This window comes from Protopterus annectens, chromosome 3.part1 (genome assembly GCF_019279795.1).
Source record: "Protopterus annectens isolate FY-2018-M chromosome 3.part1, PAN1.0, whole genome shotgun sequence".
NCBI classification, from domain to species: Eukaryota; Metazoa; Chordata; order Ceratodontiformes; family Protopteridae; genus Protopterus; species Protopterus annectens.
In genome coordinates, this window is record NC_056732.1 from 203,297,371 (window position 1) to 203,309,445 (window position 12,075).

Here is a 12,075-nt window from a genome sequence, read left to right on the forward strand (position 1 = left end):
TTATTAAGAATAGGTGTCCCTGTTTCTTGCTTTCTAGGACAAGTAGCATTGTACAGAAAGGAGGGAAAATCCTCTTGCATTTGAGTTAGGCTGGTTGTAAGGATCTAACTCCAAAAAATGGCAGCTACTGAACAATCTACTTGTCTGGCCTTTAGCCAACAAGAATGTAGTTGACCCACCAAATCACATGTGACCTAAAGTATCCTTTCAGTCTTTGCTTGCAGAAGCTGTTCTTTTATAGTTCGATCTTGCTACTTTCATGAAATCAATATATTTGCCCTCTCAGATTTCCCATGTTCAGATGTAACCATGTTTGCTGCAGGCTGTTACCCTCCATTCGAGCTGTCAGTCTTAAAGTACTTTCATTTGCTATGTTACTGAAGCATTTAAAATGTACTTATATCAGTGCATTTAGTGGCATATTCAGTGACTGTAAAGGACCACTCTGTATGCTGTTGGAAGAGGAACTTCCTGCCTATTAGCTCATTAGCAACCACACAGCCAGGAACATCAGGAAAGAAACATGAAAGTAGAAAGCAATTGAGTGACAAACCTAAAAGAAATACAGCTTTACCCAGTAACTGCTGAAGATGGTATTCATCTTAACCTTGAGAACCTAGACCACTTAAAAATCTAGGTTAGAAAAAAGCTGAAAATTTGTATGAGAGCTTGAGAGCTGTGCTAGGGGATCACTCGTAAGTGATGACAGGAGGAACATCTCAGGTAAATTAAGGGAGATTAAAAATATCTAGCTAACAGTGAAATCCCGGACTATTTTGTTTTACTTCCCAGCAGGTGCTTACTGAAACCTGTTAGTTACATGATACATCATTATGACTAAAAATAAGGTAGGTGCTGCTTAACAGAGACATTGTTAGCACAGAATATTAACAAGCTGTAGATTTAATCGACATGTCAGTTCAGTTTAAAATTGCTGGCCTTGGTTACTAACCAAACAGCCATCACCATGACATACAGAGCCTTGTGCTTCACGGTTGAAATGTGTGCTGTGGCATGTTGAGGGCATTTAATATACTGGAGGTATTAGAACTAGATGCAGAAGATGGTTGTTGTTTTAAGTGTTGAGTTTGTTAGGATCCTTCTGTGACTAAAACTGTGTGCATGGGAAAAAGTACGTAACTTCAGTGCCTCCTGCAAGCCGTTCTACTTCTTAGGTGGGCCCCTCTTTAAGGTGACAGAAACCAAGGTGCACACTAGAACCTAAAGCATGTAACAACTATTGCTTTATGCAGGAGAGGCTAGATTCCAGTTATGTTATTCTGCACCACAAATGACTCCTGAGGAGACGTGACACAGTGAAGGAGAGTAAGCTCCTTCACAAGGAACAAAATCTCAACCTTCACAGAAGACAATTGCCGGAGGCCATCCAAGGACTATATGGTTGTAACAAGGGAGCAGATCCTGCCACAGACTGCTGACTTTGGGCTGTTTCTGATTCCCAGCGGGGGAACTATCATGGTCTCACAGTGATTCCTTCCACATGCTCTCATAACACTCAACCAGCATTTTTGGCACTGGGTTAAGTGGAGGTTGAGTATAGAGAACAGGAGAGAGGATAGCCAACAGACACTGATTTCTAACTTGCAGAAGTGTTAGCAAAACACAGTTTGCAGCAAAACACATCATAGAAACAAAATAATTTTGCTCAATTGGTTTACTAGTGGTGGAACAGTAATACTTTATCTACCAAACAGTTGTGAGGCAGGGTCAAAAGTAAAAATTGAAAATTGTGTATTATTTATTACAGTATGGAGATACTGGTGATCTGAGCCTCAGTAAAATTTTCAGGGGAAGATCAAGTCAAGAAAATCTTCATCAGTAAAAGACTTCCTAAGGATCATTCTTCTTGCCTTCTTGAAAGCTAGTGGATCCAGTTTAGTGAGGCTGTCATATCTGTTAGGGAGGAGATGAAAAAGGGTACAGGGAAAAACCTTTTCTCAGTTTATATATTGTGCTTTGACAGGACAGGATGAGATAAATACACATCATTTACATGAAAGCTGGCATTTTTTATTTTATTTTTACCAGAACTATAAATGTATCAGTTGGAACATTCTTTGACTGCATTATAGCAGACTTGGAAAAAGGTATTTGCATAACTGCAAAGTATTTAACCTGAAAACAAAATGCATCAAAGTCCACTAAACTTTCAGTTTAAAGAGTAATTCTGGTGTAGCAAATTAATTATTAATAAAGCATAAAGATTGCATTGTTCTTAAAAGACCTTAAATGAAAAGCAGTTAAAACTGCCTTTTTTACACAGTGGGGAGAAGGCAGGAAGTGTTTAAGGCCTAAAGAACAAGACCTGTCTCATTCACATTCAGGTGTAGATGAAAGCCAAGTAAGTCTGTCAGAATTAGACATACCCATCAAGAAATTAGTGAACCAGACAGGTAATACAGAGTGTGTGTGTGTGTGTGTGTGTGTGTGTGTGTGTGTGTGTGTGTGTGTGTGTGTGTGTGTGTGTGTGTGTGTGTGTGTGTGTTTTTCTCTCACACACTGTCTTGCACACACACATCCAGTTCCAAAACAGCTGTAAGGCACATCAGAAACAAGTTCTGAAAAGCCAGACTTAAAAAATTGTTCTTTCTTTGTTTTAGATAGTAGCTTCCAATTTTGCATAAACGTTATTGTCCTTTAATTTTTGTAGAGGCCATTTGTAATATTTTTTGTAAAGGGATTACTTAATACATTTGCTTTTATTTTGTTGTGTTAGTAAGTATTACAAAACCTCAAAGGAGACGTACATATTTTTAAATTTCTGTGATAATAAAATAGCCAAATGGTTCTTCATGTGAATTTATTTTTTCACTCTTTTATGTTATTCGGACTGTGTAACATTAATATTCTAAAATTCATTTTGATTTTAGAGACACAGACAGAAGAATGCTTTTAGAAATATTTGATGAAAAGAATCATCCACTTACGGTAAATGTCTTCATACTTGTAAATTGCTGTTGTAGCATGCTTCTAATTCACCATTCATTTAGTACACAGACCAATAATATTTCTGTTACTGCAGAAATCTGAAGTGCCACTGGACTATGATAGACATGACCCAGAACAGAAGCAGATTTATCGCTTTGTACGAACTTTGTTCAGTGCCGCTCAGCTCACAGCAGAATGTGCCATTGTTACCTTGGTAAGTGAACATAGGACAAGATGCATGGATTTCCTGCATGAGAAACTGTAGTGTTTATGGTCAGAGTTTCTGAGCGCATTGTAAAAGAACTTTTAGCTTAGTGGGTGTCTCTGTGCTGATACTGTTTTAATACAGACGTGCGTTATAGTGTGCCATTCTGCGTATGGTTAGTACACTGACTTTACTTGGTGTCATTCTCTTCTTGACATACTGTATATGTACATATAAAATGTATTCTCTCCTATCAAGCCTTCTTCCTTCAGTCACTGTCTCATACCTCAAACACCACACAATAGTGCCACCCCCAATCCTATCCCAGGATTTTAAAAGGGGACTGTTGCCGATCCTTTCTTTGTTTGAAATCTCTGCATTGACATTCTAGGAATCACAGTTTCTCTGTAGTGAATTTTGAAGGGTTGCTAAGCTGATATAACATTTTAATACAGTGGTGTAGATACTGGCGAAATTTGTATCAGTGAAGCTAAGGGTTTATCCTAATGTCTGACTGTAAAAATAAATGTAATCCATTGTGACCAAAAAAAAAATGGAATGAAACTGCAATAATAAAACTTACCGTACTTCTGTGCATATTTTTGGCAGTGATTTAGCAGCCAATATCTTGTAAAAGGTAGACATCCACCAACATTTTAACATGTGCAAATGACTAAGGAATAACCGGCTATGTGCATGTGGTTTAGTGGGAAGGTGAGACCGTAAGGTTGCACAGGGTAAGGGGGTATGGTAGTTGCACCCCCCCCCCCCCTTTTGGATAGTAAAGCTAGAACTGTGGAAGCTGTTATAAATAGTTAATTTAGATCACTGGCATGCAGTTTCTTTTTAATTGTACTTGGGCAGATTAGAAGAATCGCAGCTTTCAAATAGTTGAAGTGAAGCATAAGGCAGATTTTTTTTTTTTTATAATGAACAGTGAAGTATGCATATTATTAGTTTGTTGTAATTATTGGACTTTGAATCAGTAAACCAGGCCTTGCTTTTTGAATGATATTTTTAAAAAAGAAACATCTTTATTAAATTATCACTTATGACATATGCAATCATACATTTCTGAAAACAAACCATATTGACACAATCCCAGTTGCAAGCATTTTACCTCACAAACCACACTGATATAATCCTAGTTGCAAACATTATACAACACTTATAATGTACCCAGTCATTGTCAATCAGACATTACATAGCTCATTCAAGTTCTGTCTTCTTTTAAACCTCATTCCTCCCCTGTATGTATTGTTCCCAAGATTCCCATTTTCCTATGTAATTTGCTCCTACCCTTTTCTAAAGATCCCAATTCCAGTTGTTTTATCTGTGTTACTATATTCACTACTTCTGGTACAGTTGGTTTAGACTTTGATTTCCAATTCTAGTAATTGCTTTTTTGGCAGCCACCATAGTTAGACCCAGCAAGGCCTTACTATGTTTAGGCAATTCCAATTTTGTATCATAGCTTAGAAAAATCATTTCCCTAGTTACATCAATTTGCTCACCCAGCATCTCCGACAGAGTAGTCTGCAGGGAATCTTTAAGGTCTGTCAACTCATTACACTCCCAGAAAATATGTTCCCAATTGCCTCTGTCTTTCCCATCATACCTCCAACATTTGCTTTCTACCTGAGGAAAAATTCTCTGGAGTCTACTTGGGTTATGAAAATATCTATGTAAACATTTCCAGGCAAAAAATCCAAAATCCTCTAGATTTTGTTGCATATTTGGGAGACATACATATATCCTCACATTGTTTCTTTGCGAAATGCTTATCCAGTCTCTCTTCCCAATCCTTTCTAACTTACTCTGATTCTTGTAGTTATCATGCAGTATTTTGTATGCTCTATTAATTGTTCCTTTTTTACTGACAGCTTCTGTTCTAGATTCTACTAAAAATTGTACTAGTGCTGGTCTTTCATTTATGACCACCCTATTTCTTTCTCTCTGCCTATACTCTGATATCAACCGTTGATGGGAAAGGTAATCTGTAACCTGCAGTCCAGATACATTCTTGGCATCATCCCGTTCTATTACCTTTATCTCTCTAGTTATTTGCTGCCAATACCTTGGTTCCTTTGCCAGTTTTCTGCAATAAATTCCAGCCCGCTTATTCCTATTGTCTGTATCCCTAATTGCAGTCATCTGTATTGGCAGAATCTCCTTTCTCCATTCTTGTGTTGGCTTTGTTCTTAGAACACTTTGTTACTTTATGGGTATAATATTCTGTATGATTATTGTTATTCTCCTTAAAGGCCTGTATCCAAAATCCCAGTCTTTCCTTGTTCCTTGAGTTTCTCCCATTTCATCATCATCCCTTTCCACTCTGAATTATAGTTTTCTGCTTGTGCTGTGTATAGGAGCCTTAACTGTGTTGCTTTGAAATACACTTTCAAATCTGGTAATTCCAATTCAACTTGTTCTATTGGATGAATCAGTTTATCACACTTGACTCTTGCAGTTTTCCCCTCCCAGATAAAATCATTCAGCTCTTGGTTAATTGCTATCCATAACTTCTCCTCTGGTTAATAAAAATATGCCTGACCTGTGTATAAGGCTAAAGGGACTTAAAACATTTTAACTTGTATCTCACTATCCATATCCATATCCATATCCATATAACAGAGCTTCCATTTTCTCAGTTTTTATACTGTCTTTTGTTTAGTCTCTTCTCACACATCTGTAGCTGCCACACTCAAATCATTTTTAATCCATACTCCTAAATAATTTGTTTTATCATGTCCCCATAAATATGGATATTCCTGAATCAGTTCATGTGTGGGTACATAATTTACCGCTAATGCCTTTGCTTCAGCTTCATTAATTTTGTATCCCGAAAAGATTTGAAACTGTCTCAAAATGTTCTATAACACTGTAATATCCTTTTCTGGTTTTGTCAGGTATAAAATATCATCTGCAAATAGAGCCAGCTATTCTTGACTACCATACCGATTATGGCCTTGAATTTCTTAGTCCCTTATTTTCTTTGCCAGTGGTTCTAAACATAATGCAAATAACAAAGGGGAAAGAGGACAACCCTGCCTGGTTCCTCTGCTCAAGCAGAAATTATCAGAGAGGACCCCACTCACTTTAACTTTTGCCTCCGATCCCTCATATATCTTCCTAGTCAACCTTATAATTTTATCAGGGAATGCAAATGCTTCCATTGCACTGCTCATTAAGTCCCAGCATACTCTGTCAAATGCTTTCTCTGCATCAAGACCCACCAACAACAGTGGTATTTTCTTACATTCTGCTTCCATCAGTGTTCTGTTAATGTTGTCAAATGTTTGCCTCCCCTCCACAAAACCACATTGATCCATATCTCTGAATTTTGGCATCACTTTTGCATTCTTTTAACCATTATAGACATAAACACTTTATAATTTATTTATTTTATTTTAACATTATTTTACCAGGATAAATCCAACTGGACACAAAGTGCCCGTTTTCAGTGTAGTCCTGGGAGAAAAGTTCCAAGAAAGTTAACAGAGTACATACATGGTTTAGATAACAATAAAAAAAACTGGTATACAAGGTAAGAGAAACAAAGACGTACAAGAACAATTCTGTAAAACAATAAGATACACAGGAGTAGAACCCCTATTTGCAATATTTACAACAAAAAAATACATATCAGATGAGTATATCAGGTGAGACTATAGTGTATGCAATGGAGGCATATACAGTGGGTCACTTATATGGAGTAGTGGGTCTTCAAGGGGGGTCTTTGCAATTACAAAGAGGGTTTAGCATAGAGGTGTGAATTAAGAAGGCCCTTGAAGGTGCTTGTGTGACTTTGTAGCCTGAGTTCAGGTGGGAGGGTGTTCCATACTTTAGCAACATCGTAATAGAATAGGGCCTCCCCAGCGCGGTTATTGCATGGGTTGATTTCAATCAGGTTTTTGTTACATGAACGTAGTTTCCTTTTGGGATTGTGAAAGTTTAGTATGTCAGCTAGGGCAGGGCTCTTCCCCATATGAAAAAGAATTTGATGGGCTATGATCAGTTGGTGGTAGCGTAGGAGGTTTGGGAATTCTAACCAGTGCAGTTTAATTAGAGATTAGCAGTGGTGGGAATGTGATCTATTATTGGCAGTGAACCTAGCTATTTTATTGTAGCATATGGAGAGTTTGTTCAGGTTAGTTTTGTTAATGTTAGTGAGGACTGGAGAGGCGTATAGTAGTATTAATAAGAGATGAGTTCTGGCTATTGTTGTTCTAGTTTTGGGGATTAGGAGTAGTATGCAACGATATAGGCAACCAAGTTTTTTATGGACTTTAGAGATAGTTTGTGATATGTGCTTGTTGAATTTAAGTTCTTGATCAATAGTGATGCCTAAGAGTTTGGCCTCAGTTACTGGGATGATGAGGGTGCCATTGGTTGACATGATGGTAAAGGTGGCGGAAGAGTGATTGATTGGGTGGAATAGTATTAGCTGTGTTTTTTGGGGAGTTGGTAGTTGTTTAGCCAGTTCTCTACCTCAGTGAAGGATTCCTGGGCTTTACTTTGTAGTAATTGGATGTTTGGTGCTGAGCAGATTAGAGTAGTGTCATCCGCATACTGGACGATGTTGGCTTTAATAGTAGCTAGATGGAGATTATTTGTAAATATGTTGAAGAGAAGGGGACCAAGGATTGAACCTTGTGGGACACTGCATGTGACAGGGAGTGGGGGGATAGGGAGTTGCCCCATTTGACAGATTGTGACTGGTTGTTTAGATAACTGTTAAACCAGTTTAGGGTGGAGTCATCGAGGTTGAGTTCTGCTAGGCAGGTGAGGAGTTTGCTATGGGAAATTGCATCAAATGCCTTGGATAGGTCTAAGAAGGTGGCAGTGTCCAGCTTCCCTTGGTTCCTATGAGAGTTTATGGCACTGGAGAAGTTAATTAGAGCTGTGTTGGTGCTATGGGAAGGTCTGAATCCATGTTGGGTTTTAGTTAGAAGGTTGTTAGTTAACAGATGGGTAAGGATTTGGTGGTGGATACATTTTTCTAGAATTTTTGAGAGGGGTGATAGGATAGTAATGGGATGGTAGTTGGATAGGTCAGTAGATGGATCTCCCTTCTGGAGAGGGATGATAAATGAGGTTTTCCATAATGAAGGAATGGAATGCAAAGAGATAGATCTGTTAATGAGTAGGGAGACAGGGTAGGCGATGGCCTTGGATGCAATTTGGAGATATTGAGCTGGGAGACTGTCAGCAGCTAGGGTGGTAGGTTTGAGTTTAGCTAAGAGATTTTGAATGGTTGTAGTTGGAACTGGGTTAAAAGTGAAGGGGGTAGAGTTAGTCTGGTAGTTTAAGGGTTGATGTTGGATCATGGGTGATAGAGCACTTACCAGGTTCAGTATTGAAGAAGTAAAATAGTTATTAAAACTAGAGGCTATGTGTGGATCAGTACCTGTGATATCTGGGGGTGGTGTGGTGGCTTTACCAGGTGGAGGATGTTGTTCACTGCAGCCCAGAATTTCTGTGGGTTGTTGTTATGTTTACTTTGTAGGGAAATATAGCAGTGTTTCTTGTCCAACATAACCTGCTTTTTTGCTTTATTTCTGAGCTCAGCAAAGCTTTGCCTTGTTATGGGAGTTTTGTATTTTTGCCAAGTTATCCAAGCTTTGTCTGTAGTCTTGAGTAAGATTTTTGTGGCTTTGTTTAACCAGGGGGCAGGGTTACTTTGCAATCTTATAGTTTGTAGTGTGGCTAGTTGGTTTAAAATCTTTAGGAATTTGGCATTAAAGTATTCTATTGCATTATCCAGGGGAAGGGTTTTTATGGGAACCCAGTCACAGGATTTTAGGGCTTCTGAGAAGTGGTGTGTTGGTTTAGTAGGATTTTGGTGAATAGGGTCTCGGCAGTGTTGAAATCTGGGGTTTCTTTTTGAAGGAGCTGGACTTTTAAATTGGATTTGTAAAGAAGGGCAATGCCACCACCTTTTCTGTGAGGTCTATTATCTCTTAATATGTTGAAGCCAAATGGAGTTATAGAGTTATCATTAATGTGGGGTTTAAGCCATGTTTCTGTAATCACTATAATGTCTGGGTTGTATACAGAGATAATTCCATGTAACTGTTCTATTTTATTTATGATACTGCGAATGTTTAGGTTTAGAATGAGTAAATCTGTGGGTTTATGCTTAAATGGGAGGTTGGAGTTAGGTGTTGTATGTTGGGCCAGGGCTGGGGTGCATATCACCTCCTAGTAGTAATTGGGCTGCAATGCTGGTAATGGTTTTAAGGTAGAATACAGTTAGGAAGTGGTGTTTAAGGCTGGAGTATTTTTTGGATTGTGAGGTATAATGGATAGGAGAGATGAGTTGAAAATTTAAAGGGTAAAGTATAATTGGTTTTGCGTTTGTAGGTATGAAGGGATTGATTGTGGTGTATGATCGGGTGGGGGATTTGATACAGTGCATAATGTTAACTGGATGGTGATAAGTATTAATGAAGGGGAAAAAGTAAAGACAGATGGATAGGGAAGGCAAGAGTAATGGGATGATAAGGTTGTGGGAATGTGGTGTTGGTGACATGGTGATTGAGTTATCTGTGTTGGAAGACTGTGGATGGGTGTAGAAGGAGAGAGGTAGTATGCAGTTTCAGGCAAATTAAGTTCTCGTTCACAGTCTTTTAAATGTGGTAGTTGTTTTCAAACCCACCTTTTTAGTATTGAAATGGGCCTGTATGAAGCTGGATCTTATGGATCTTTACCCTCTTTAGGTATTACAGCTACCACTGTTTTCTTCCAGAATGTTAGTACTTCTTCTCTTAAAATGCTGTTAAACAAAACCTTCCAGATCTTTATCAGTTTTTCCCTCCTAGTTTCTAGACTTCCATAGGAATACCAACTGTTCCTGGGGACTGTCCTGTAGATTGGTTATACATCACCATTTTTATCTTATCTCCTCCTATCCTGTTAGTAATTGAGCCTCATCTGCCTCTAACCTTGGCATATTTAATTATTCCATAAACATTTCCATTTGTACCTTTTCTTGTTTTCCATATTTCCCTACTTTATACAGATTTTTTGAAATATTTCTAATACCTCTACAGGATTTCTTGTTACTTTCCTTGTTATAGGCTCCCTAAGTTTGACGACAGCCCTTTCTACTTTCTGTTGCCTGAGTCATTGTGTTAAAAGTTATCAAAAAACAGTTGTTTAACAGCAGTTTTTCTAAACTCATGCATACTATCAATGTAATCCCTTATTTTCTGTTTAGCATTCTGCCGTTGATCCTCTTCTTGTTCTGTGAGATCCCCCTATTCCACAACACTTTAACATTTGTCAGTACCTCTAAATAATTCTTGTTACTTCTTAACCACATCTCCCTTTCTTTTATTTCCACCCTACTTTTAAACTCTACTCTAATTTTATCCCACTCCCTAGATATATTTCAGAAAAAATGTCTATCTTCTTATTCCTTAAATTCCTTTCTTTTCAACAGATAGGTGGGAAAGCACCAGTGTGCCCATCTTTATTTCATTGCCCTTATCTTTTCCTTCTACAGGAATGTTTCTGTATGCTTTTCCACCCTTTCCACTAGTATGCAAGGAACTTCTGAAGATTCAGAAGAAATTCTTCAAGATCATTGTGGTAACTCCTGTCTGGCCCAGCCAAACTTCGTTCTCCCTTCCTTTGGAAATGGACAGGGACAATTACCATAGGCTTCCTCACAGACTGGAAGTACTCACACAAGAACAGGGGTATTTGATGCATCCCAACATCATTCAACTGACTGCCAGGATGATAGGATCGTAATTCCATTTAGGCAGCTGTTTACTGAGGATGTGTAGCAGGTACTATTGGAGGCAAGAAAGACTGCTACTAGGAAATCGTATATTAGCAAATGAAAAATGTTTTATTTGGGTCTAGCTGTTCTCTGGTTCTGCAATATTTGTGTGAGTTACTATTCTGTGGTCTTTCTTATTCCTCTGCCAAGGTTTATTAATTAACCATTTCAGCATGTCTGCTCATAGATCCTCCCCTTTTGATGCAGTGTCATGTCAAAATATTCGTGAAAGGGGTTTTGTATGAGAGGCCTCCAAGAAAACTGGTAAGCCCCTCCTTGGGATCTTAATTTTTTGTTAGAGATTGAACAAGTTAATCTGGCTAACTTGACGTTCTTAACATGGAAGACAGTTTTACTAATTGCTTTGACTTCTGCAAGAAGAGATCTGAGATGCATGATCTTATGGTGAGTTAACCCTGTCGCATTTTTCCATAGGGCCAGGGTTTCTTTGAACTAATCCACCTTTTATGCCTAAAGTGGTATCCAAGTTTATTTTAAGCTAAATTATCTATCTTCCCATTTTTCTCACCTGAACATAAAAATAAGGAAGAAAGAATACATCATACCTCGGCTGTACACAGACAACCCAGGTACTGTCTTGATATAACTAAACCTTTCAGCTTTTCGGATCAGTTGTTCATTTCCTGCAAAGGTAAGGACAGCCTATGTGAAAATAGACCATTTCCAAATGATTATCTAAGGGTATTACCTTTTGTTGTACTCAGTATAACAAAACTATTCCAGGCAGAGTCAAAACCCATTCTTCTGGGGCCTTGGCTTCATCTATAATGTTTTAGAAGTGGTTGGATTCTAGAAGTATTCTAGAAGCTGTTATTTGGTCCTCTATACATACTTTTACAACACAATGTAAGTCTGATTCCTTGTCTAGGTCCAGATCAAGCTTTACTAGGACTGTTCTCCAAGGTCTCCTGGACTCTTCTCCTTCCACTTCACAAATGTGGTTTTCTAAGGTAATCTACCCATGTCGCGAAGTCTACTGTAACAATGATTATTATGACGTGTATTATTTTATGTGGATCAGTTTTAGTAGTGGTCATTTTGACTGCCTGTAAATGTCTGACTAATGTGTGATTAATCCAACATCAGAAAGGCTAGCACATATCTCCTG

At 38.2% G+C, this 12,075-nt stretch overlaps 1 protein-coding gene across 1 annotated transcript in view; it reads left to right on the forward strand.

Annotated features, from left to right (window-relative positions):
- CCNY (cyclin Y) overlaps window positions 1–12,075 on the forward strand; it is a 1,275,181-nt gene that overhangs the window by 1,034,226 nt on the left and 228,880 nt on the right. The window contains exons 6-7 of the mRNA XM_044066715.1: window positions 2,892–2,949; window positions 3,044–3,163. Of these exons, the coding sequence (XP_043922650.1) occupies window positions 2,892–2,949; window positions 3,044–3,163 (178 nt within the window). The remainder of the gene's footprint in view (window positions 1–2,891; window positions 2,950–3,043; window positions 3,164–12,075) is intronic.